General features: G+C 35.4%; 1 protein-coding gene across 1 annotated transcript; it reads right to left on the reverse strand.

Moving 5' to 3' along the window:
* Positions 1-1765: 1765 nt before the first annotated feature.
* LOC123866773 (mucin-6-like) lies at positions 1766-5645 on the reverse strand. Its single transcript, XM_045908464.1, has 5 exons — positions 5582-5645; positions 4168-4254; positions 3412-3609; positions 2681-2881; positions 1766-1898 (listed from the first exon to the last, which is right to left on the reverse strand). The coding sequence occupies exons 1-5, from the start codon at positions 5601-5603 to the stop codon at positions 1792-1794; spliced, it is 615 nt and encodes a 204-aa protein (XP_045764420.1). The 5' UTR covers positions 5604-5645; the 3' UTR covers positions 1766-1791.
* Positions 5646-25844: the final 20199 nt, after the last annotated feature.

A 25844-nucleotide genomic window follows, 5' to 3' on the forward strand; every position in this document is an offset into this window, starting at 1 on the left:
TTTTATATACTTGTACGAGTTCGTGTACCTATTTATTAGTTTTATGTGAAGGCACATTATGGGTATAGCGTTCTGAAACGGCAGGTATATCAAGCCTTATCATGAATGTTATGGTTGCGACGTTTAAGCTGTTTGTAAATGGATATCAAAATACGTTATTGGGTGACTGTCATTTTAGATTAACTTTTTATGGTAAACTAACTTCTGCTGAACATTCCTAGCATGCTGTGAACTTGGCGCAAAGTAATTCTAATTTAGAATGAAATGAATTATTAATAACCCTGATTTTTACGTTATCGTATCATCATCAACCGATAGAAAAAATATGAGGCATACTTTAGGGGTTTCTGGAGTGAAAAAATTAAGATGTATTTAGACTCAGACCAGTTTAATAGCAGCAATCACGATGTTGAAGTAACAGAGGAACTCTTCATTGCGCAACGCATTGTTTATCAGTTCCTCGCTCATTAAGGTATGTAACTAACAAATTTTCTGCACTATACACTATACAGAGACACACTATATACACTATATGTATAGTTCGGAGATTAAACCTTACAAATCATAAAAAAATCTTATGTTTGTAAAGAGTTCAAGGAACTATCTGAAGAGGTTGAGAATGAGGAACGAGCTTCATCTTCGGACAAGTGACGGTGATAGTTTTCAAAAAAAAAAAAAACAGATATAATGGAAATAATTTCAGGTTTTTTTGAAAACTATCACCGTTTGATACTTTCTCAGTAGAAACGGTATTCCAAACCAGTGGTAGATTATTTTCACGATTCAAAAGACTTGTAAAAGTTTAATTGAATAAAAATATTTTGAATTTGAATTCTACAAGTTCAGCACAGGTTTTAAGAAGACAATATGGAAGCTGTCAAGCAATTATGATAAAGAAGTTAGGGTTCAAATAACTGATGCAAGACGTCATTTCTTCACGATAACGCTCACTCTCACTGCAAATCTATAACTTGCACTAAATCAAAGGAAATTAGCTAGATTTAACTGAATGTTCTATTAATAGCTATCAACACTAACACCATGCGATTTTTATCTCTTTGGGCCTCTTTTAAAGAGGTTCTATGTAAACAACGATTCCAAGGCGATATGTGAGGCCAATACCTTCTTGCGCAATTGGCTTTTGACACAATCCCCTTAATTTTATGATGCGGTATGATAAAAATCTTTTAATATGCTGGAAGAATCCGTTGTAAAACCACTTTTGTGAAAGTCGGTTTCCGTAAACAGTGTAGAGGTTCGGAAAACAGAGTACGGGTTAACAATAAATGAGAGTACAAATATTTTTATTATATTAGAACAGTATTTTTTTACATCCAAATACAAAATGATTTATTTATTTTAGCATTTACAGTTCCACCTTCCTTATTTTTTGTACTTATTTTTCTTCTTTTACAACCTCTTCCACTGCCAAGGGTCACTGGTAGAGGTTTTTATGGAGGTAAGGTGTTATCCTGTCCACTTTTTATATATATATTTTTTTCTTTTACAAATTTTTGGTGGAAACAAATAACTTTAAAAAAAATCATCGACCGATTAACCAGACAGAAGTCAAAAATTGGCTTTGGACTGAATCTCTGCTGCGGCTAAGGCGCTCTCGGAATTCCTGATGATCGCCACGCATCTTGATGTAGGTAAGGGCAGTTCAACTTTGGACTATGACATAATAAACATAATACTTATTTAACCAATATCTAATTATTAGGAATTTATAGAAACTTAAAAATGTATGAAACTTTTTATTAGCTTGTCTTTATAGATTACATGTAATTCTCAAAATAGAGTTCCTTCCATGTCGCTTTTGGAATATTGCGAGTATGGCCTACGAATAGGCTTTTGCCGTGGTGTCATCATCTCCTCAGTAGACATGTCTTGTGAAGCTGTAACAAATAATACAAAAATCTATAAAAAACCGACTAGGTAAGTTTTATTAAAAAAAAATGCTAACTCGGACGTATGGACAGAAGAAGAAATATGAATTGTTTGAAGCATTTTTATTTTTCTCATTCTCTAGAATATTCTTAATCTTAAATATCTATAATCTACTAATAATAATAGACCGGTTAGACTAGGCTTCTGGTCTGTGCTATAACTACAGAATAGTTAATAGTATCTTACAGGTAGATACGGAAAACTCACTCTGCAAAGACATTTCAATAATAGCAACTCTTGTTATAACGCAATAAAGCGTAATTCAGTTCGCATAGCACTGCGGTCTAAAGTTTAACAAACGTCTCTCGTTCTATTGCGTAAACTCTTATCTCGTATATATCCTTCTCTCTCTCTCTCTCTCTTTCTCTCTCTCAGGAACTGCTGGCGGCGCCTCGTGCCAACCCGACCTGGTATTACTTAAGTTACTTTTAAGTACCTATTGCTGTCCGGTGCATAGCTCCTTTTGGTCCTCATTTTTAGGATGTCATAGAACACGGTCTTGGGCCGTTTGTATGTAGCGACAAAGCGATACTTCGCCATCTAGAAGAAAGCGGTTGGGTTTCACCAACACTGCGGTTTCAGAACCTTAGAACCAATCTCGTTCTTTTATCCATTGAGAGAAACTAAGCTCTCCTGTGAAGGGTGGGTCTGACCATGGAATTAGCGACCATTTATATTGTATGACTGAATAATTATAAATCTAACTACTACTAGTTATAAAAATTCTTACGAGGGCAAGGATCAGCTGGCATGCAAGTACCAGTAGACGAGCGTTTGTATGAGTCCTGACAACCGCAGCCCACTTCACACGGTCCTTTTACCAAACAAACATATCCATAGTCTGTGCATCTCCACTTTGTGCAACCGCCGTTTATACATTCTGAATATCCTGGCGACTTCGAATTGCACGTAGTAGGACTTACACCTAAAACTGATAAAGAATAACTATTTATAAAGCCTAAAACACTAGCGCAAAAAGCAACTAAACAGTAAAAAACTAAAAGATTGCAGGACGTTAACAAACTTGGGATGTAGATCACAATGGAGTGATAGGCTTTGCTTTAGTCAACCATCACTCATATTGTGGGCGGGACAATAATAAGTTGGTTGGTCACAGGCTGTGACCGATTGTGACCATCGATGTATATGGATGGGCCCTTCGAAGATAAAAAACGCGCTCAAAAAGTCAAGAGAAATTGCAAAAGTCTCTTGACTTTGTCAATGACGATGACGTAAGATTCAAGCGTATTTTTGCGGACGGAATTGTATGGGAAAGGCTAATCCATATACATCGATGGATTGTGACTAACTCACAGTAGTGACTTTGGCAAAACATACAGTATAGCATAAGTAGGTACATGTTTTCTGTGCTCTAAGGAGAAATTTTTACATAGGTCTTGAAGATAAAGAAAAATAGACTATCTTCTTCACTAGGCGCTTGTTGCTATACAATAGACTTACGGCATTCTTCTCTTGTAATGCAGTCACCAGAGGCGTTCAAATAATAGTTATCAGCGCATCTGCATCCAGGTTCGCATTCAGGATTACCTGGCTCAGGATTCATTCCACAAACTGTTAGCATTTCCTGTACATTACACCTAAGTGGAGGATATATTGGTGGACAGTTGTCGTATATCTCGTTTTCACCACACGGCGACGCTGAAATAATTAGATTTACAAGTTACGAAGTCTTTGATACTCAGTAAGAAGACACATAATCTAGCGAAACCAACGTCAGAAATAGGATTCAAGGAATTCATAATGTTGCACCGTTCGAATGGCACTGGCAAAGATGGTTTTGATTTCTGAGGTTATTCATGGAAATAAGCTACCTAGTTGAACGAATAAATGCTTATCGTAATCCATACTAATATTATAAAATCGACAGTGTGTCTGTCTGTCTGCTACCTTTTCACGGCCCAACAGTTTAACCGATTCAGATGGAATTTGGTACAGGGTTAGCTTATATCCCGGGGACGGACATAGGCTATTTTTTATTCCGGAAAATCAAAGAATTCCCACGGGATTCCCAAAAACCCATCCGCTTAACCGATTTATATGAAAGGTACCGAGGTAGCTTGCGTCCCTGTAATGGACATAGTCAACTTTTTATCACGGAAAATAAAACAGCTCCCACGGGATCTTTAAAAACCTAAATCCACGAGGATGAAGTCGCGGGCATCCTCTAGTTAGGTATATTATCTGAAAAATATTTACGTCGTTCCACCATTCGGAGCTCATAGGGATTTTCGAAACCGGTCATGCTAGGCTTCCCATACTGTCTGGCTGGAGGGGCCGGCGATTCTGAAAATAATGAAATAGAGGCTTGTTCTGTATTTGTTATTACTTTTCATCACCATCATGATGCACAGCACGAGCAGAGCACGGGTCTGCTCTCTGAGTGGGAAGGGTTTTGGCCATAATCTACCACGCTACTGTGGATTGGCAGACTTCGCACACTTTTTAGAACATTATGGATAAGTCTCAGGCATGCAGGTTTCCTCACGATGTTTTCCTTCACCGCAAGTGATACCGCTAAGAGTGATTAGAGCCTCGATAGCTCAGCGGTTGAGGAGTGGACTGACTTCCGAAAGGTCGGCGGTTCAACGCCCACCCGTTGCACTATTGTTGTACCTACTCCCGGCACAAGCTTTACGCTTGATTGGAGGGGAAAGGGGAGTATTAGTCATGATTACCATGGCTAATATTCTTTAAAAAAAACTACGAAAACGGGCACGCACCTTTAAGGTGCGTGCCCGGGATCGAACCCCCTACCAACCCAGGGCCAGACACCCTTAAATGTTTACAATTTAGTAAAGTTTAAGGGAATTTTGGTAATGCATGACGTTATTTCTACTACTAATTCGAAGAAAATATAAAAAAATTAGACTTTATACTTTGACGTAAGATTTTGTACACCTTTGTTACCTGTTATCTCCCAAAACCACCATGATCCAAACTTCGTAGTCGCTGATCATTCCTCCCGATGTTGGGGACGCAGATAAACTTTCAGCTCTTATAAAATAACGAAGGTCTGGCCCTCCCGGGCTCTCTCTCTATTATAAAGTCACTCGATTCCCGCGCATAAATGTTATTAAAAGGTAAAGTAGGTATTAAAATGACGTACTTCAATCCTAATATAGCTAAAAGATATGTGTAGGTATTGTTTGATGTAGGTGCAATGATCTTAGGAATAAAATTGAAAATTAATGTTTATTTAAAAAGTAATATTCACCTGAGACAAGTATTAGGGTACTTATGACAAAAAGTAAGTGCAGCATTTTGACAAACAACACTAACAATTGTTTTGTTATCATTGGACACACACTTTTATAGCAATTTCTTACAATGCTAAACCAGTTTTCCTATCAGGTAATATTGAAAATACCGTCGTGCTAATTACAATATTATGTAGAGGTAATATTTAAATAAATAAATAAATATAAGTATTTTTCATTCAATTAAACTGTAACAAGTACTTTTGAATCGTCAAAAGCATCTGCCACTGGTTAGGAATGCCTTTCCTACCTAATGTGGCAAAAAGATTAATGAATGGGACCCAAGTTTACACTACATTTAATAATACTTATTCAAGCACTTAATAAATATTCATGTAATTATTATTACACACTTTGCAAAATATATCGTTTCATCAAGATATCAAAAAGAAATTATCCTATTCCACTTTTGTGAAGTATTTGTCATATCGAAAAAGGATTTTTTTGAAATTCACTTTAGCCACACGCTTGATCACACCTGATCGAAAACGATGATAATATTATAGCCTAAGATAAGATGTTATGCCTAGAAGGTGCCTCTTCATTTGTTTTAAAGATAATCTGATTATGGTTATAATAATAATTGGTAGGAAACACTGATCTCGGAAGAGTATTCGAAAATCCTATCCATGCATATAAGAGTGATGACTAAAAACGTTTCGCGCGTCTAGAGGCTGGATATTTCAGCATTATAGTAGCACTATTATTTTTTATAAATAGCGTGAATCCCTAACAAAAGAATTCTATTAAGATGTTGGCCTGGATTTCTTTTCTATATCCCACAAAATGTATCAAGTATCGTAAAGTACCATTGTTTGCCTGTAATGGATATTTTATGCAACGTCGCAGCACCTTTTTGTCCCCGGGGACTATTTCAAGACATATTAACAGTTATGTGGCTCCAATAACTTCGTGTTTGGTCACGTATTTCACTCTACTTTATTTGGTGGGTAGACTTTTTGGACCTTCAAATAAACTTAATTTGAGTAAGATACTTACTTATTTAATTGTTTCTTGTTTATTGCTAACCGAAACCCGTGAAGTACTACGTATAAATAAGTAAACGTAATATCAAAATAATATTTATTGAAAAAACGATACAAAATAATTATTCAAGTTTCAGTTTTACTATACCTACTAGACGGTTATTTCTAACAATTTTTTTCGGGTTCCAATTCACTTTTGCTTATAACATAACTAGCTGATGCCCACGACTTTGTCAGCGTGGATTTAGGTTTTTGAAAATACTGTGGGAACTCTTTGATTTTCCGGCATATTAAGTAGCCACTCCCAGGTCTTAGACTATCCAATACCCATACAAAAATGACGATGATACGTAGTTCTTTTGCGACGTGATTGAAGGACAAACACACTCGCATTTTTAATAAGGTGTACCTAGCGATGTCCATCTAGGTATACAAATTTTGACAGATTCACACAGAACACGATTTTTTCAGTCACCCGTTTAAGGCATACATACGTACCTACACCATATAGATGCGCCTCGTTTCAGTATTCTATAACAATATTGATAAACTGTACAATATGAGTCATAAGGACGCATAAACCTCAAAAAAATATGAAGAAGATTGAAAGGCGAAAGGTCGTAAAATATACGTATATTATCCCAAAATTCAATTTGCACAAATATTCGGTTGTACGTTTTGAATGTAGTGGAGCTAAAATGTAGGTACATCAGGATAAAATTTGCCAATAAAGCGCGACCGTAGCTCGAATATTGGAATGTTTGTATAAATTTCCGGCCCGAAGGCGGAAAACGTTTTAGCGCGTGTTATTTTTATTACGCTATGAGAATATTTCGATACAAAAAATATGAACCATAAAACTGTATTCATTATGTTTTCAGTCAATTCAATGCAATATTACGTTGATTGGTTTGTGATGCATTGAGCTTTGGGTAGTTTAGAGATGCAAACCCTATTAATCAGGAATCGAGCACTCCCACCTTAAATATATCATCATCATTTACCATCGCGGGTCTATAATCAGCACGGGTCTCCTCTCGGAATGAGAAAGGTTTAGGCTATAAAGTCCAGCGCACTGGCCTAGTCCGGATTGGCAGACTTCACACACCTTTGAGAACTTTATGAAGAATTCTCAGGTGTGCAGGTTTCCTCATGAATCACGAGGTTTTCCTGCATCGCTAAAGCAAGTGATATTAATTTTAATTGCTTAAATCGTACATAACTCCGAAAAGTTAGAGCCCGGAAACGAATCATTCACCTCCCGAATAGGAGGTGGACCTCTTAATTATTAACCTATCAAGGCTTATCTATGTACCTACATCTGACCTCCCGAATAGGAGGTCAACCTCTTAATTATATCAATCAAGTTTTACCAATGTACAATACAAAGAGATATTGTAGCTAATAAGTTTTTGTATTTTCAAGTAAATATTTACACTATCCATGAGGACATTAATGTTGTATTAGTTTTAAGTTTGTTTTTTTAGAATTCATTGTTAATTACTCAGTACTTATTTGTTTTGATAATAAAATTAATATAAGTGTTTAATGTTATATTATGTATTATTGTTTCTGGAAAAGCAATAATACCTAGATAAAGACTTTAATGTTGTATTAGTAGGTACGTTATATTTTTATTTAATTCCGCAACGCTCGCTCGCGATGCCTCCAAGAGTTATGATTAAAACTTTCTGGGACGGCATAGGAGCGCAGATGCTGAACGCCTACTCCAATATTTTTTCATGATTTGTCTCTTTGTGCTTTTGAAAATTGTTTTCTTTGTGCTGTTACGTAGGCATTTCTTAGTTTCGCTTGTGTTTCAGTTGTTTCGTCTTGAATTTATCATTCAAATTTATTGATCGAGCGAAGTGAGGTCTCTGAAAGTGAAATTGAACTTATCCGTCCGTCCGTCTATCACAACCTTCTGAACTAACTGAACGTAAATACTTCAAATATAATATTATGTGAACTGATGGCCTTTAGCCGAATATAGCGTAAAAAATATAAAAAGCTTTATTACGTATGGGAGCCCCGCCCCATACGAATCATAATAATATATCATGTAGAAATTTTATCTTTTCAATTTTTACTTTATATTACCATACATCACTGTCGGCTCTTGTTTTATTCATTATTGATTTATGTACGAATTCTCTGTGTGAAAAAGGTATGGTAATAAATAAATCATCAAAAGAACAATTTCATTGCGATGTTGACTTTGTGTCTTACACACAAAGAACGTATTGAAAGGCAACAATAATGTCATTATTTTCCCGACGGCCGATAAATTGGATATCACAGATACTCTTTCTGTCTACAATTACAGCTTCTTTTACCAGTTTTGTTTCCTGACATCCTTATAAAGAAGTAATACGAACAATCTACAACAACTTTTGGAATATTTTTAGTAGGTATTTCACTTATTAAAAGAAAGCCTCTAAAAGAAAGCTCAAACTTCTCTATGGTAGCTTCTAAAATCGATGATGATCTATGACTTGTTCAAATACGATCGAACAGCCTTCGAGCTTTCCATTGGAAGCGTTTTTTAACTACCTATAAGGGCTTGCGCTTGACTGCAATCACACCAAATAGTAGGTGACGATGCAGAGTAAGGTGGAGCGTGGAGAAAGGTATACCAACCGCTTCCTAGGAAGCAAAGTGACAATTTTATAGCTAGTGAGGAAAATGGAAGCTGGAAAGGCATTCGTAACATAGAAACGAGGAAGGAAATCTCTTCGTATAAGTCCGTGGAATTTCAATTATGTAAGGGTGCAGGCTACACTAGAAGACACTTCGCTGTTCGATAGTAAAATAGCGAGAGGAGGGGCTAATTGAAATAAAAAAGCAGCTGATAAGAAGCAGGCGCTTAGAAAACAGTGAACAAATGACTCAACATCACAAACAGTGACTCAATCCGAAAAAAATTGTATTAGTTGATCAACGGTTTGTGCTTCCGTAAAAAATGCAATCGTACATTATAAATTCTTTAAAAATAAGGTACTCATCCAATTTTTTGGAACTAAAATGAGAAATTGGTTCTTGACTTACAGTGACAATAATATTAACCCTAGACTATTACATGATTAGGTTTAATTCAATTAAGAACCCCATTAATTTGCACTTGCAGAGCGATAAGCGAGTCAAAATTAGAGTAGTAAATTGTGTGCTCATTTGCATAGAGCGTGTACGAAACTGGGAAGATATGTGGGACTATTTCTTAACTGGGTTGCTGAGTGTAATGGCGGAACTATTTAAATGTCTTATTGCATATTCTTATTCAACTCTGTAGCACTGAATTTGCCACAGACTAAGTACAGACAAACGATTAAAACTTTGTCGTGACTCTGGCGTGTGTACCTTCTAGAATGTTGAATGCAAAACATTATGATTCAATTTTTTTTTTTTTTTTATAAAATTTTGGCCGGCAAACAACTTGGACTTGAGGCAGTGTAGTGGGAAAAAGTTGTCGAATCCGGGATGCGAAAGTCGACGTTTCAACCAACCGCGCCGACTGATCAACCAATCGCGTGCCCCCCGCCATTCGCCAGCCAATCGCGTCAATGCTCAAGTTATTCGCCGGGCTCTATAGCAACGTTAAAAATTGTAGGTATGGTCTTTTTTGACAACATCATTGCTAAATAGTATCGACTATCGATAGTTCGTAAAATAGACATACTAATTCATCAATGTATTGAATAGGTATTTATCAGTAAAGTATTTCTATTATTATGAGACAAAGGTCAAGAACCTGCGTTCAGGATTTATCAAGTTTTCAGTAAAATGAATATTGTGAGTAAATATTTGTTTAATAGCTTACTCTATTGACATAATCTATTGTTGCTTGGGGTCATTTACCTTTAAGCTACTTGTTATACCAGTTGATACATATATTAGCATATTTAATTATTATGAATAATATACGAAAATGTAGAAATTTCCAGTTCCGCTTTGTAAAAACGAATACCCGCCAAAATATTAATTTATGAAAGAACCAAGTCTAAAAATACTTATTTAAAACAATGTTATGTTTCCATCTAAATAATATGATACTTTTACATAATAATATCCTGTAAATTATAATATAAGGGTTCTCGTTTGTAGCGAAAATTTTTATCGTTGTGTTTCCTTCTCTATATCCCAGAGAATATAAATATCGAGTATCATAAAGTACCATTGTTTGCTTGTAATGGATGTTTTATGCAATGTCGCAGCCCCTTTTTGTCTCCGGAGACTTCTCCATGACATATTAATAGTTATGTGCCTTCAATAACTTTAGATAGAGCCTCATTTGTTATCTTTTTAGTAGGGTACCTACTTTCTTGAGATTTCTTGAGGTTTTTCATTTTGGTTACTAAGTACCTAAATCTGATGATACTGCTAATATGGTTGCTAATATAACCTTGACTTGGTGACAACTAGGTCTCGACTACTGGACTCTTCGACAACTTACACCAGATACTACTAACTACCATAGATAGATATTACTACCAGATACTAAGCGTCAAATATGTATGAATAGGAACTTTCAAGTTAAAAGTGAATAGGTGGGCATCTTTTAGACAAGCGCGCTCCATCTTAGCCTCCATCATCACTTGCCAACAGGTCTGATTGCAGCCAAGCGCTAAGATGAAAGAAAAGATGTCAAGAGCAAGTTCAAGAGCAGAATTTGATGATGAAGCAGGAAGGATGTCAGTTACAGCATATAATAAAGTTAATCTTTAGAACAACACAAAATTTCATGGGTGATTTAAATGTTTTATTTACTCTTATAAATATATTTATTTAACATGTTTTATTTTATAATTTAAAAAAAATTGCTTTGTGCTTTTCTCATACTTTCAATAGGTACAAGTACGTTATTATTTCAGTAACTTTTCTATAAGAGGAGTACTAGTTTATTCTATAATATAATAACAAATAACGATGTTGATAAGAGCTTGTTAGTTCACCAGCCGGGGCTCTCTCGTAAAGCCAGATCTAGTAAATCTACTTCAACTATAAAAGCACTATCAAAACATGAACTACAGCAGCATAACTTCGGTTTATTGTTATAACAACTCGTAAAATAGGCAATTACTCCGGGCGTATGGTATATAGCAGTCTAACTTGTGAGATCGATCGAAAAGTATATTGATAGGTTACTCCACTATGTGTCGGTTTTTACCTACTTGTATATTTGAACTAGCTGATACCCGCGACTTCGTTCGCGTGGATGTAGGTTTTTTAAAATTCCCGTGGGAACTCTTTGATTTTCCGGGATAAAAAGTAGCCTCTGTGCTAATCCAGGGTATAATCTATCTCCATTCTAAATTTCAGCCCAATCCGTTCAGTAGTTTTTGCTTGAAGGAGTAACAAACATACACACACACACACACATACAAACTTTCTCCTTTATAATATTAGTGTGATTAAACTACATGAATACCTGTTTTTTTCTTCAAAAACCTCATACATTTTTGGAGTTGTTGTAGGTAGTACAAGAAACTATATCAAGAATGCTGCAATAGCCTAGTAGTTAAGATGTCAGCCTCCTATACGGAGGGGTCGGGGTTCGATCTCGGGAAGGCACTTCTAACTTTTCGGAGTTATGATGTGCGTTTTAAGCATTAATGCTACTTGTTGTAACGGCGAAGGAATGGTGCGTGATATAACCTGCATGCTTGAGAGTTCTCCATAATGTCTTCAAAGGTGTATGAAGTCTGCCAATCTACATCTGGCTAGTGCTTTACAAGTGTGTCCCAAATCCAATAGGTGTGTTTATGTACCTACATCATTCATGTACCTATATCAGTTATGAAAACACACAAAATCAGTGTCTGCCCAATTACTTACCTTAAAAATGGTACATTTTAATTTCTTTATCAACCTTGTTAACATAATAATATTATCTTCATATCAGTATCAGACGCATCTGCATATAACACCTATTTAAACACAATTCTTATATTATCAATGAAAATAAACTGTAGATAACAAACATGTTATTTTGTGCAAGGTAAAGGTCCTAGAAAGCAAACAGTATTTCCACAATGTTTACTTGTTGTTTCTATTAAGAGTACGCTCTTACTGGAAGACATTAAGTGCCATTGTTCTCCTATAATGGCTACCTAACTTGATACTGTGGGAATTCTTTGTCTTCATCTCGTATCCGCTTATACGGAAAAAAGATAGAGATTTTTCCCCTTCGATTTCATATCCCTTCGGAACGCCGTATATTTGCAATACGAGCGATCAGTCCTGATAAGCAGAGCCTGTTAGTTTCCCGTCGGTACGACTTCACATAAAGTTAAATCTACTAAATCTGCCTCGCCTCGATACGATACGCTCTCAGAGGGTAAGCTAAATGTCCATTACTTCAGTTACGATATTTGCACAAGAATAAATTTGGTTTATGTAATGGAGTAGACACTTAGAAAGTTAAAGTTAGGATGGAAGTGTATAATAAATTATTCTGCTCACAAGAGTTTGGGTAAAGTAGGTAGATGAAAAGTAAGTAAATCCCTAATTAAATTATGATGGTAAGTGGTAAGAGGGCTCTCTCCGTCACTCGTTTCATACAATCGTAGTTCCAATTTCATTTGAATATTAAGCAACCAAAGTCCATGAAATTTTGCAGACATATTCTAGAAACTAATATCTATGCCTGTGGTTTTCCAGATTTCTGTTAAAATATTCGGTTTCAAAGTTACGAGGTCTTAAAAATTTTCATACAAATCTTTGAGCCCCTGTAATTTTAAAACTACATATTTTTAGAAAAATCTAAAACACCACAGACACAGATATTAGTTTCTAAAATATGTCTGCAAAATTTCATGGACTTTGGTTGCTTAATATTCAAATGAAATTGGAACTACGATTGTATGAAACGAGTGGAAACGAGTGACGGAGAGAGCCATGTTAATAGAGCACGGCCGAATACTAGACTACTTTTCAAATCAAACATTTATATTACTACGAGTAAATAATTACTCTCGCATTGCGAGAACGAGAGGACGAAAGGCTCGTATCAAATTCAAACAACGTACCTACTATGTACGAGCGCCAATGTGTGAATAAATAGAAAAAATTCTTCATAAAAACAGTAAACTTTCCATAAACAACCGAAAATTCATAGTACAATAAAGCTAAAGGGTAAACAACAGAAATTACCGATAAAGTGAACGGGGTTCGAATAAAGGAGGGTCTGTATGACTTCCCGTCCCGTAGACAGAATATTTTACGACCCTCTATTATTTTTATTAGAGCATGTGAACATTTCCCCAGACTATGGAAGGCTACGGCATAATTTTATTCCAATACAGACTTTATTGTATCATCGAGAGTTACGATAGAGTATACCAGCCAACTTGGCTTAGCTTTGATTAAAAACCGGTCAAGTGCGAGACGGCCCCGCTCTTTCCGGGTTCCGTACATAATTAGGAACATCATATTTTAGGTGTATGAAATATTTCTTTTCCTAGAACGTTGCAGTAGACCGTGAAAGAAACAGTGACAGACAGACACACATCAGAGTGACATTAATAGAGCTCTTTTTTTATCCTTTGTATACGGAACCCTAAAAAGACTTGTATAGACACGAAGTACAAGACACCGGTAGGCGCAGTGGTTGGATGATCCACGCCACCTTAGGCACACATCACAGGGAGCCGCTGGATTCAGGCGACGCAAGCCCTGTATCTGTAACAAGTGTAAATAAAAATTTATAACACCGCCGACAAGTGAAAGTTACAGTAACTAGAAAAGAGCTGATAACTTTCAAACGGCTGAACCGATTTTCTTGGATTATAGCTAAGAACACTCTCGATAAATCTACCTTTCAAAAAAAAAAAAAAACTAAATTAAAATCGGTTTATCAGTTTAGGAGCTATGATGCCACAGACAGATACACAGATACATAGACACAAAGATACACACGTCAAACTTATAACACCCCTCTTTTTGGGTCGGGGGTTAAAAATCCCTACAAGAGACCTACGTCTAGTAATGGACGCCTATCGGTATTCAATTGACCTGAAGATGTGTCGTGAAAAGTGCAAAATATTATGTTTGTGGAGTAATCGTCAATTGCTCAATGCATTGTTAGGGTTAGGGTGATCGATAGTAGAGCCATAAGATTGATGAAGGCGGTAAAGCAAGCTATTACTCTTAAAGTCGGAAATACACAAGGCGCGTCGGAAACGGTTCAATACTGATTGTATATAAGATGTTATATGAAACTGTATGAAGGCATTTTCACAACGAAATGAGCGTTGCCTCGTATTTTTAAAGTTGCAAGGTTCAGCTCACGTGTTCCATACATAATAAAAAGACATGTAAAACTGATGGTGTCTTATTTAATAAAATAATTTTATAATTAAATTATAAACACGACATTTTTTTAATAACAAACCTCTTTTTAACCCCCGACCCAAAAAGAGGGGTGTTATAAGTTTGACGTGTGTATCTGTGTATCTGTGTGTCTGTGTATCTGTGTGTCTGTGTATCTGTGTATCTGTGTATCTGTGTATCTGTGTATCTGTGTATCTGTCTGTGGCATCGTAGCGCCTAAACGAATGAACCGATTTTAATTTAGTTTTTTTTGTTTGAAAGGTGGCTTGATCGAGAGTGTTCTTAGCTATGATCCAAAAAAAATGGTGCAGCCGTTTAAGAGTTATCAGCTCTTTTCTAGTTTTCTTGTAGAAAAGAAGGTTACATAACCGTTAGGTTCATAATATTATGTCAATTGACAAGTGTCAAGCTGTCAAGATGGACGTTGTCTTGATACATAATTATTTATTTGAAAATGATGTTTTGGAAAACTCTGATACTTTGGATCGTAGGCGCGGAATAGTCCAAGAAAATCGGTTCAGCCGTTTGAAAGTTATCAGGTATTTCCGGTCTTTTCTAGTTACTGTAATAGACTACAGGCCCATGTTTAAAAATGGGTGGGTCATATGAACCACCAGGTGACGTATACAGGACGATATAAGAGCATAAAATAATAAGTTTCAGCACTATGCCGTCACTTGTAAGCTGTCCAACAGAGTGCTGGTGAGAATTGAAAAGTGCAGGTAGAGTGAGTACATTTTGGTCATATATTTTTGTACGGCATTTTTACCATCGATAGATCCATGAAAAATAATAAGAAAGCGCGCAGTGCCGTAAAAAAATGGTGCGCCACAAAGTTAGTAAATGTTTTGATTTTCTGACAATTTCCGGGGTAAATTTGGTCATTTAATTCTGTACGGCACTAGTTTCATACTGTTTCAATACAGCCTCTAATCCATTATTCCGCAACGCCGTACAAAAATCATGCGACAAGGGGAAAAAATTGAGGGTAGCAACCCCCTCTCTTTCCGTGGTCCGGGGGGTGATTTGAAACAACATAAAATTAATTTATTTTGAAAGTGTTTTATGCATAGATAATATTTTTTTACATGCCGTACATTTTCGTTGGTCCAAAGGTTTGTAGGGGATGTGGATATTATATACACACCCGTTCACTTCAGTTAGACGGCATAGTGATTTTATCATATTATCAATTGTTCTCTTCAAAAATATGTTAATGCCGTACAGTATCAGATGGCCATAAAGTACTACCCTTAAAATGGTAGCGTCATTTTCATCAGCCTAAAAGATATGGTCTGCATTAAAATGTACGGCATAATTTTTTCCTAATTTATTTATCTTAATACTATTTAAAACAAGGGAAAAGCGTAGAAAATTGCTATATTTTATTAATCTATGAATATTTAAACTTTTGCAATAATTTGAAAAATTTCAGTTTTTGTATTTATCTATAATTTTTTTTAGAACAGTTTCTTTTGAACGGCAATACTATATAACAATAGTATTTTACACTATCATGTTAAAAAAAAAGTTGCCGTACAGAGTCAAATGATTTTACAGCTTTAAAAATTAAGTATACCATGAAATTAAGATAATTATTGATACACATTCAAATGAACACTAATTTTTTTACGGCATTATTTTTAATAGTACTTTTGAGTACTAGATAATGTTTTGGAACCAAAGCCGTACTTTCTCAAATCACCCCCCGGACCACGGAAAGAGAGGGGGTTGCTACCCTCAATTTTTTCCCCTTGTCGCATGATTTTTGTACGGCGTTGCGGAATAATGGATTAGAGGCTGTATTGAAACAGTATGAAACTAGTGCCGTACAGAATTAAATGACCAAATTTACCCCGGAAATTGTCAGAAAATCAAAACATTTACTGACTTTGTGGCGCACCATTTTTTTACGGCACTGCGCGCTTTCTTATTATTTTTCATGGATCTATCGATGTTAAAAATGCCGTACAAAAATATATGACCAAAATGTACTCACTCTACCTGCACTTTTCAATTCTCACCAGCACTCTGTTGGACAGCTTACAAGTGACGGCATAGTGCTGAAACTTATTATTTTATGCTCTTATATCGTCCTGTATACGTCACCTGGTGGTTCATATGACCCACCCATTTTTAAACATGGGCCTGTAGTCTATAACTTCACTTGTCGGGGGTGTTATAAATTTTTAATTTACACTTGTGTATGTTAATATTCCTTCGTCATGTAATGACTGTAAAAAAAGATACATAATAAAAAGACATGTAAAACTGATGGTGTCTTATTTAATAAAATAATTTTATAATTAAATTATAAACACGACATGGCTTTATATTGTAGGATCCGATCACGGTACGCGCGCATTCTGTATAACGTGTTGTGTTTTATTAGGCTTAATTATATAAAAACCTACTTACCTACCTACCATAGTACTTGTACTCTTAATGTTCTAAGACTAATCGGAAGAATAAAATTTCGATACCCCAATAAGAGTAATGCTCACCCGATTCAAACATTTTATCAAAATAATGGGCAATTTCGTGTCACTGGCAGATAGCTAATGTTATAATAAGTAACTTAGGCTACCTACTTTTATTTTAGAAAAATGAATCAATCAATCAATCAATTTATTGCAAATTTGGGTATATACATTGGTCTTAACCTAAGCTTATAATAAGTACAGCCAAATTTAGCCTTACGGCATGCAATATTTTACACATTTAAAGTCAAATGGAATTTCATTAGAGCAAAGCCTGGTGGATCAGCTAGTTATATAGGTATACTTAATATTATTATATTAAAAATATGATTATGAAAAATAATTAAAACAATCAAAATTACTCAAAACACCTCTCTTCTAATGAAATGTTATTCAAGATTAGGCTCGAAGAGTTACCCCAAATGAACATCGATTGTTGGTTTCGTTCAATCAGTACCAGCTATCAAAGTGATTGATTTTTTAAACTCGGTGCCCTTACCGCGCTGGCACCATTTGTTACTTTGACCCAGTGAGATGATATTTCTGGAGTAGCAAACCTCAAGCATCAGTCGTCAAAACAACGTCTCTATATTATGAATTAGACGAAAAAACGTAACTTATTGGCATTTTTAAATATGTAAACTTAAAGTTATATTAATTATTTTTATCTTTTTAATCTAATTACGTTATTGTACAAGTTAAGTCATATTATTATGCTAAGAATAACAATATATTATAGACAAAAATCGTAAAAAGTAGTGTTATGAAAACACATTGAGCGCCAATTTACCGAATGTTTTCATTGAGTAAATGTTTTATCTACGCTCATATCGTAAAATCCTGATTATGAGATCAAAATGTGTCACATATTTATGCATTTTATTCACATACATCTATAATATTAAAAAAAAACACTATAACACTGTTTTGTTAGGAAAATGTTGCAAATTAATGCTTTAAAATAATTGAAAACCTCGTTTGCGGCTCGGTTGTAAATCCACACTTGTGTTCTAACACCCTCAATTATTCAAGCGTTTTATAAACTACTTTTGTACTATACTACCAACCCATGCACAAAAACGATTTTTCATAGGTTTGAGAAAGCGTTGCCATGTCGTGATATTGTTACAGCAGTCGCGTTGAATATTGCATTCTCTAGAAATTTGATATCTCTCGGCTTTGACCTGTTAAATGGGAAGAAGCAATCGAAATATTTGGTCTTAAGCTACCTAGTTTTCATTTGTTAGCGATAACAAAGCTAACAAATGAAACTGATAAGATTGAACTTGAACTAATAAGATGCTCTGAACTAATAAGATCTACTGATTTTTATGATTTTGTATGGTTCTAATCAATGAAAAAAATAGCACAAGTAGGTAATAATTATATAATAAAGGTATCTACTTAATCCATACTAATATTATAAATGCGAAAGTGTGTCTGTCTGTCTGTCTGCTACCTTTTCACGGCCCAACAGTTTAACCGATTTTGACGCAATTTGGTACAGAATTAGCTTATATCCCGGGGATGGACATGGGCAACTTTTTATCCCGGAAAATCAAATAGTTCCCATGGGATCTTTAAAACCGAAATCCACAAGACGAAGTCGCGGGCATCCTCTAGTAATATTATAAAATGCAAAAATGGATCAGTCTGTCTGAAACCTTGATGTAATTTGGTACAGAGATAGATTTGTCATCATTATCATCTTCAACAAATAGACTTCCATTCCTAATTATACCAACAAAACCAAATGGATTGGTTAAACTGCTATAGCTAGTGAATAAAAAAGTTCACTTATATCATAATATCTAAACTAGGTCGGATTTCATTAGGATTACCCGCAAGCACTCCAGAAACTTTTATCGTTATTAAATCGACGGGGTTATAATAGGATTTATTCGTTCGCCATCCGTAGAGATATCGTTAGGAGTATACAAAAGTTATGGGCCTATAGTTTACCCTTTGAGAGCATAAAGTCAAAGAAGCTTAACTAGATTTAGGTTTATGTGTAGGCATGTGGATGGCAAACTAACAGGCTATTCCTATCAGGGTTGATCTTTGATACAATTAACATTTTGTTGGTTTGTTAAAAGGAAAACGTACATCTCAAATCTCTGGGTCTATAACTAATTCAGTAAACTAAGTTAAATATGAAAACATTATGCCTTATTAATAGGTATAACTATATGAAAACATTAACTGCAATATGAAAACTTAATATTTTGAAACCAGAAAAGTGAATAAAGGCTAAGCTTTGATTAAATATTTTAAAAAACTGCATTGCATTCGAAACTAATTACTAGACCTTCCCAAATCCTATCTATGATTTTGCATTGTGATCAAAAATTAAAGCTAGGTCGGTGAAATTGGCAACGTCCTAAACATAATATTTAACGTTAATTATACCATCTCTTCTAAAACATTTCTGTTTAAAGCACAGTAAAGTGACAACGAATTCCCCTCCAAGCGGCATTTGGCTAAATTACAGTCGTTTATCAAATTGTCACCTGCTTTATTCGCAAATAAACTTCCTTAGCAATAACGGTGCTTTTAGAAACTCAATTAATCTGAATAAAATAAATCATTGAAGTGTATTTTTTGATAACAAACACAACATCACACGAAATATACTCCAACTATTTAAGACTCACCTTACGTAGTAACTAATACCTAATCTGTGGACTACCTTCATTCAGAAATATGTAGGTATCCTTAAAACTTGCTTTAAACATTGAACTAAATTAGTACTTATAGAAGGATTACTTTTAACAAAATTCTTGTTCTGTAAAGCTGTTAGACACTGCACATGAACTTGTAAGCAAAAATCAGTTGCAGCCCGTAAAACAAATTGTTAGGAATGACGACGTCATGTTATAAATGAATCCTCCAACATCAATGTACGATATCTTGTGCATAGTACTTCATAGAGGTTCTGATAGAGATTATTGGCTTTTAAAAGCGTCACTCAGAAAAGCGGGTATAATTTAAATAATTTTAACGAATTATTGGAATGTCCTCTCAAAACCTACGCGAAGGATACAGCCCATTTCGTTGCTGGCATTACACGAATTTTTGGCATAAAATGTCTAAGGTCGTCCGAGGATCTTGCGGCTCGGCGCATAATGTATGATCACCTTTATATAGAAGAAAAAAAACGTTCAACTCGATTGCATAGAATAGAGATAGTTTTAGTTTATCGACGGAACACCAGGTGATGTATTTACTCCATATTCCCAGTAAAGCGGGTTTATCGGGCTCCATGCATTTTTAAACGGATAAATGGAAGGTGCAATATAAGACCATTGTACCACAAAGCTCTAGTGTTTACGAAGTATCGTTGCGCTTTTATTCCTTGTTGTTTTCTTTATATTTTTTAAAGCCATATTCATGCCGGGCTTTTTTATTTATATTTTTATTTGAATATTTGTTTTTGGTTACTTATTCTTTTTAAAACTTTATAATACATACATACATATATAGGCTACAAAGATTATTAGGTTAAGTAAAGGTTAAGTAATTATGACGCTTGGAAGCTCATCACGAAATATCTAGATCCATGAAATCCGGTAGAACTAGGTATTATATTTGGTACACGTCATGCCCATCTCTTACCTTTAAGAGAGATGAATATGTAATTCGAAACACAAGGAAGGTACTAAGGAAAGATTTATAAAATTCAACCCTCAACTGTCTTACACTTGAGGCTCGCAGTGTGAAATCTGGCAGGCAAAGCTGCTAGGGTTAGTCAAAGATAAAATGCTTGTAACCTAAATATGAATACATAAAGCGTCAGTGAGCTGTTTCCCACGGCGTGCGAGCTCTACGAACTTCCCTCATAAATCCTCGCCTTACATGATGCTTGTTTGCATAATACAAGACTTAGTCGGCTTTGTTACATTAGTTTGATAGGTAGCAACACGTGCCTCTGAGTGCTTACATGACCCTTCTTGCTGCTTTGTCATAGTGTTATCTATTTACTGTCCCGTTGGTCTAGTGGCTAGATTATTAAGAAGTAGATCATAAGATTCGAGTCAAAAATTTTAGGTACCTATTAGGCTTTTCTGTCAAAACATTCTCAGTAGCAGGCAGCAGCTTGGAGTTGCGATGTTGGCGGTGCTACACTTCTGAGTCTCGGAGGGTATCAGGTATATTAAGCCGTTAGCCTTATATCTGATTGCTCTCATACCAGAAAATAGAGAGTGCGTCAGTTTCATCAGTCAGACACATTTGTGCACTTATATCTCTTGCGTAGTTGGCTAATTCTCATTGAGATTAGCTCTCGTGGCGAAAGATCAGGAAAACTTCTATTTATCTGAATTGAATTTTGAATCAGATTTTTCTGAGTGATTTACTGTTAAAACACTGGTTGATTTACTGTTTATTTACAGTTAAAAAATTACAGTCCAATTAAACAATTGAAATTCTTTAAGTGTCTATACCTACATTATAATGAAAAAAAAAGAAATACATATAGTGTGCGGATGGCATCATTTTCGTTGGTTATAATAACATTAAGTACTTACCCAACTTTTATGAACAAAAAGAAAACTAAATAATTGAAAAACAATCCCGCGAGTGAAGGCTAGTATAGCATTTGTAAAGGTACAAAGGATAATATTTAAATTTATGACATTGTTTTACTGGTTCGGTACACATCGGGGAATAAATTTTAACTATAAAGCAACAATATTTGCACAGATGCAAATTATCAGCATAAATTATCATTAAATGTCTAAAAGAACAATTTATATTTGCGGTGCCACATGAAAGTTACTGAAATACGTGCCCCTAGAGACAAACTCGCGGCTGCCTGTATGTTTATATCTACTTCTGAAGGCAGTAAACGGCCGATACAGACACCACTAATAAAGATTAAAGATTGAACAATATCAGTTATTTGTTTTGTAAATATGATTCATTAAATATCAATACGATAGATCGGTTTATTTTAAATTTATATTCAATTATGTGAAAGTCTTTCCTATGATGGTAATTTTGGAGTTTGAAATTATTACATTTTTGGTTTTAGTGTAAGCGAGGTCAACTACTGGCAGGAGATATATTATAGTACACACGCATATACTTAGACAATATGCGTTATTTCCTCACTCTTAGGTTGAAATCTATAGAGCGCACTTTGACTTTGCTTAGACTTAAGTTTCAGTTAAAACGAGACAGATTTATGCCAGCGGTATAACGCTGTCTCGTTTTAACAGTGTGTTATGCCTATATCTCCTATAGATCTCAGCCTTATAGTCTGATGAAGTCGGGAGAGATCAGCGCAGCATCAACAGCATTACGTACTCTTTGATGCATGACAGCAAAGTAAAGACACAACTACATATAGCTATAACCCGTAATCAGCATCTTTATACACACATCTGGCAGCCTCGTATGCCTCGAATATAATATAAAAACTCCACGACCTCACTCACTCTAATACTCACTTAAATACACCATACATGAAATGTCAGACATATTATTTTTTGGAACTTGTCGCAACTATGCCCGCTGCCGAGATTACGTAATGAAAGAAAATGAAATGAAAATATTATGTAGATATACCCATTTGATGTTGTACGAGAAGCTATATTATTTAGAGAATGCAATGCTGTGAAAGCTTTTTCGACTGTATAGTATTATAAAAGTCGAAACTGTGACTAATGAGCAGGTCAAACCGCTGGGTCATGAAACTTCAGATTTTGCATGTACGGTTTATATGCTCATTGAATAACTTTGTATCATAGTAACCATGGATAGGGATAGATTGCTCTGACATTGTAAACGGAATACTTGAAAAGAGCAACCGCCGAGTTTCTTGCTGGTTCTTCTCGGTAGGAACGACATTCCGAACCAGTGGTAGATTATTTTGACGATTCATAAGCACTTGTAAAAGTTTAATTGAATAAAAATATTTTGAATTTGAATTTCAGGTATGGAACCCTAAAAATGACCTGGCATAACGCAAGATAGAAGAGTGTATATACTTAAAAAACTTGATATCTGAAAGTTTGGCGTTGGCAAAAGCTAATTTAATTGTTGCTTGTAAATGTCTTCTTCTAAGTGGGGACAACTTTTCGAGCGGGCCGCTATTATTACAAAACTTTTCTTTCTTCTATCTGCAATACAAGACGATTTTAAAAGCTATCTGTTTGTGTATTTTTACACTTGTTACATAATATCTATGATAGATAACATAATATTTTTACTTTAATTTTCTTTTTTAAAAAGAAGAATATGTTCAAAACTAATTATGACCCGGGCAACACGTCCACTTATGGGTTTCTCTGCTCTACTATATAAAAAAATATAAACACAACAAGTGTAAATTAAAAATTTATAACACCCCCGACAAGTGAAGGTTACAGTAACCAGAAAAGAGCTGATAACTTTCAAACGGCTGAACCGATTTATTATAGCTAAGAACACTCTCGATTAAGCCACCTTTCAAACAAAAAAAAAACTAAATTAAAATCAGTTCATTAGTTTAGGAGCTACGATGCCACAGACAGATACACAGATACACACGTCAAACTTATAACACCCCTCTTTTTGGGTCGGGGGTTAATTAAGTAAAAATGTGTAATTGAAAATAGGTACATATTATCATAATGTATTATGACATGGAAAAGAAATAAATTTTTAACCTACTCTCCTGTTTTTAAAAAGCCATTTTGCGAAAATGCAATAGAACTGACACCGAATTCCCCTCCAAGCGGCATTTGGTTAAATTACAGTCGTTTATCAAATTGTCACCTGCTTTATTCGCAAATAAAGTTCTCTGGCGAGAAAGGGGCTTTTAGAAACTCTATTAATCAGTGTAGAAATAATTACAGGTTATTTGTTTGTAAATGATCGTGTTTTGGTGTTTGTTTGGTGAATTACTTGCTGCTACTTGCCGTCCATGTGGGTTGAGGTTTTTTAAACTCCGTGGGAATTCTTTGATTTTTCGGGATAAAAATTGTCTATTTTAATGTTCGGGATGCAAGCACGACATTCAATGAAAATCAGTTTAACAGATGGGTCTTAAAGAATCCTGATAAAATAAAAAGTAGCCTATGTCCATCCCCGGGATGTTAGCTAACTTTGAACCAAATTTTATCAAAATCGGTTTAGCGGGCATACCTACTAGCCGTGAAAAACTAGTAGACATACAGACACACTTTCGTAGTTATAGTATTAGTATGTAGTACAGATTGGCTTCATATCGGATCGTATTCGGCACTTTAGTTGGCATAAATTAATATACCTATACCATAGATATGTAACCTATACCTAATAGGTTCACGCTAAATTGCTTTATGTAATTTAGGTAGGTAGGTATGCTTAGGGAGTGAGCCTTCTGGTTGGTATTACTGTTTATTCTATGCAATTAATATCACGATATCTATACAAAGCAGCTCCGTAATCCGTCTGGTTGAGAAGTTATGTGGTATTGTAGACGTTGTTAGAAACTCTGATAGCTTTCTAGTTATATCTATTATGTATACGCAGCGGTTTGAGTGCTTAAAGTTAGGATTGGTAGAATCCGATTTTAAACCTAGCGCTCTTCTTGTTACTATAAACTTGTTACTAATCATACATGTAAATTGCATGTACCTCGAGAGGATTTTTGCTAAACAATATTATTATATTTATATCCCGAAAATCGGAACGGGAACAATATCCTAAAGGTTGCTAGTTATATTATATTTTTGTTCTGGAATTGTCAGTAAAAATTTCGGTGGCATGGTAGGTACATATATTTTTGATCCGAGCAACCGACTGGTATCTCTTATTTTCTTGAAGTATGTGAGCAAAAATCACTTAGGTAGGCTATTCTCAGGCAACACTCAGGTAGAAGGTAAGGTAAGAGGTCACTTTAGCAAATGTCCCGTGTCGGACGACCGACCGCATTTGGGAGACCATTACCAAGAGATTGACGACGTCATATTGCCACGTAGACAATCGCCACTGACTCACGCACTTTATAGGCTCATACAATGCCTCATCCCCATAAAGCATACATTTTCACTGTGGGGCGCGATCTGCATGGGAGTGGTTTGGACTTCGAGCTTCAATAATACATTAAAATCTATTAAAATTATACAACATATTATTAGGTCACATTATCTACTGCTCCACCTGACCGAGCACCCTTGTGATTTCCCGATTCTGGATGGTCAACTCTCGGAGATTCTCTCAATGCCCACAAAATAAACAAGTATGTCATTCATTCATTCATATTCATTTATTGCAAGATTGTAAGTACAAAAAAGATGTTATTAAGTAGGTATATATCACAATCTGCCATAAAAATGGCGTACTCTACGGGTAAAGCCGTGCCGCCAAGTGAATAGCGACGATGCCGTGTAGAAACCAAAAGGGTATGGGTTTAATGAAAACTGCCATACCCCTTCCAGGTTAGCCCACTTCTATCTTAGACTGCATCATAACTTACCACTAGGTGGTATTGTAGTCTAGGGGCAACTTGTATCTAAATAAAATTAATACCACTTAATTAATATAACATAATTATAACCACTTTGTTGTCTCGTTGTTGCTGTCGCACATTGCGAGCTCTTGTGTTGCTACTGCGACACGTAGCGTCACAACCCACGGCTGTGAAGCATACCTACTAAAGCCATCCCGCGTTTTATCTAACGAGGGCTTTAATGTCCAACCGAAACGGCCTGTACTAATACATTATGGTTTCTATAATGACCTCGTAAAGTGTTAACAGCAGAGCCCTTTCATAAATACCAGACCAAACTTCCTTTTTCACGGGTCAGAAAATTTTGTTTTTCCTCAACTGAATTATTCGCTTGTCTTGGCAACAC

Source organism: Maniola jurtina, chromosome 7, assembly GCF_905333055.1.
Source record: "Maniola jurtina chromosome 7, ilManJurt1.1, whole genome shotgun sequence".
NCBI classification, from domain to species: Eukaryota; Metazoa; Arthropoda; class Insecta; order Lepidoptera; family Nymphalidae; genus Maniola; species Maniola jurtina.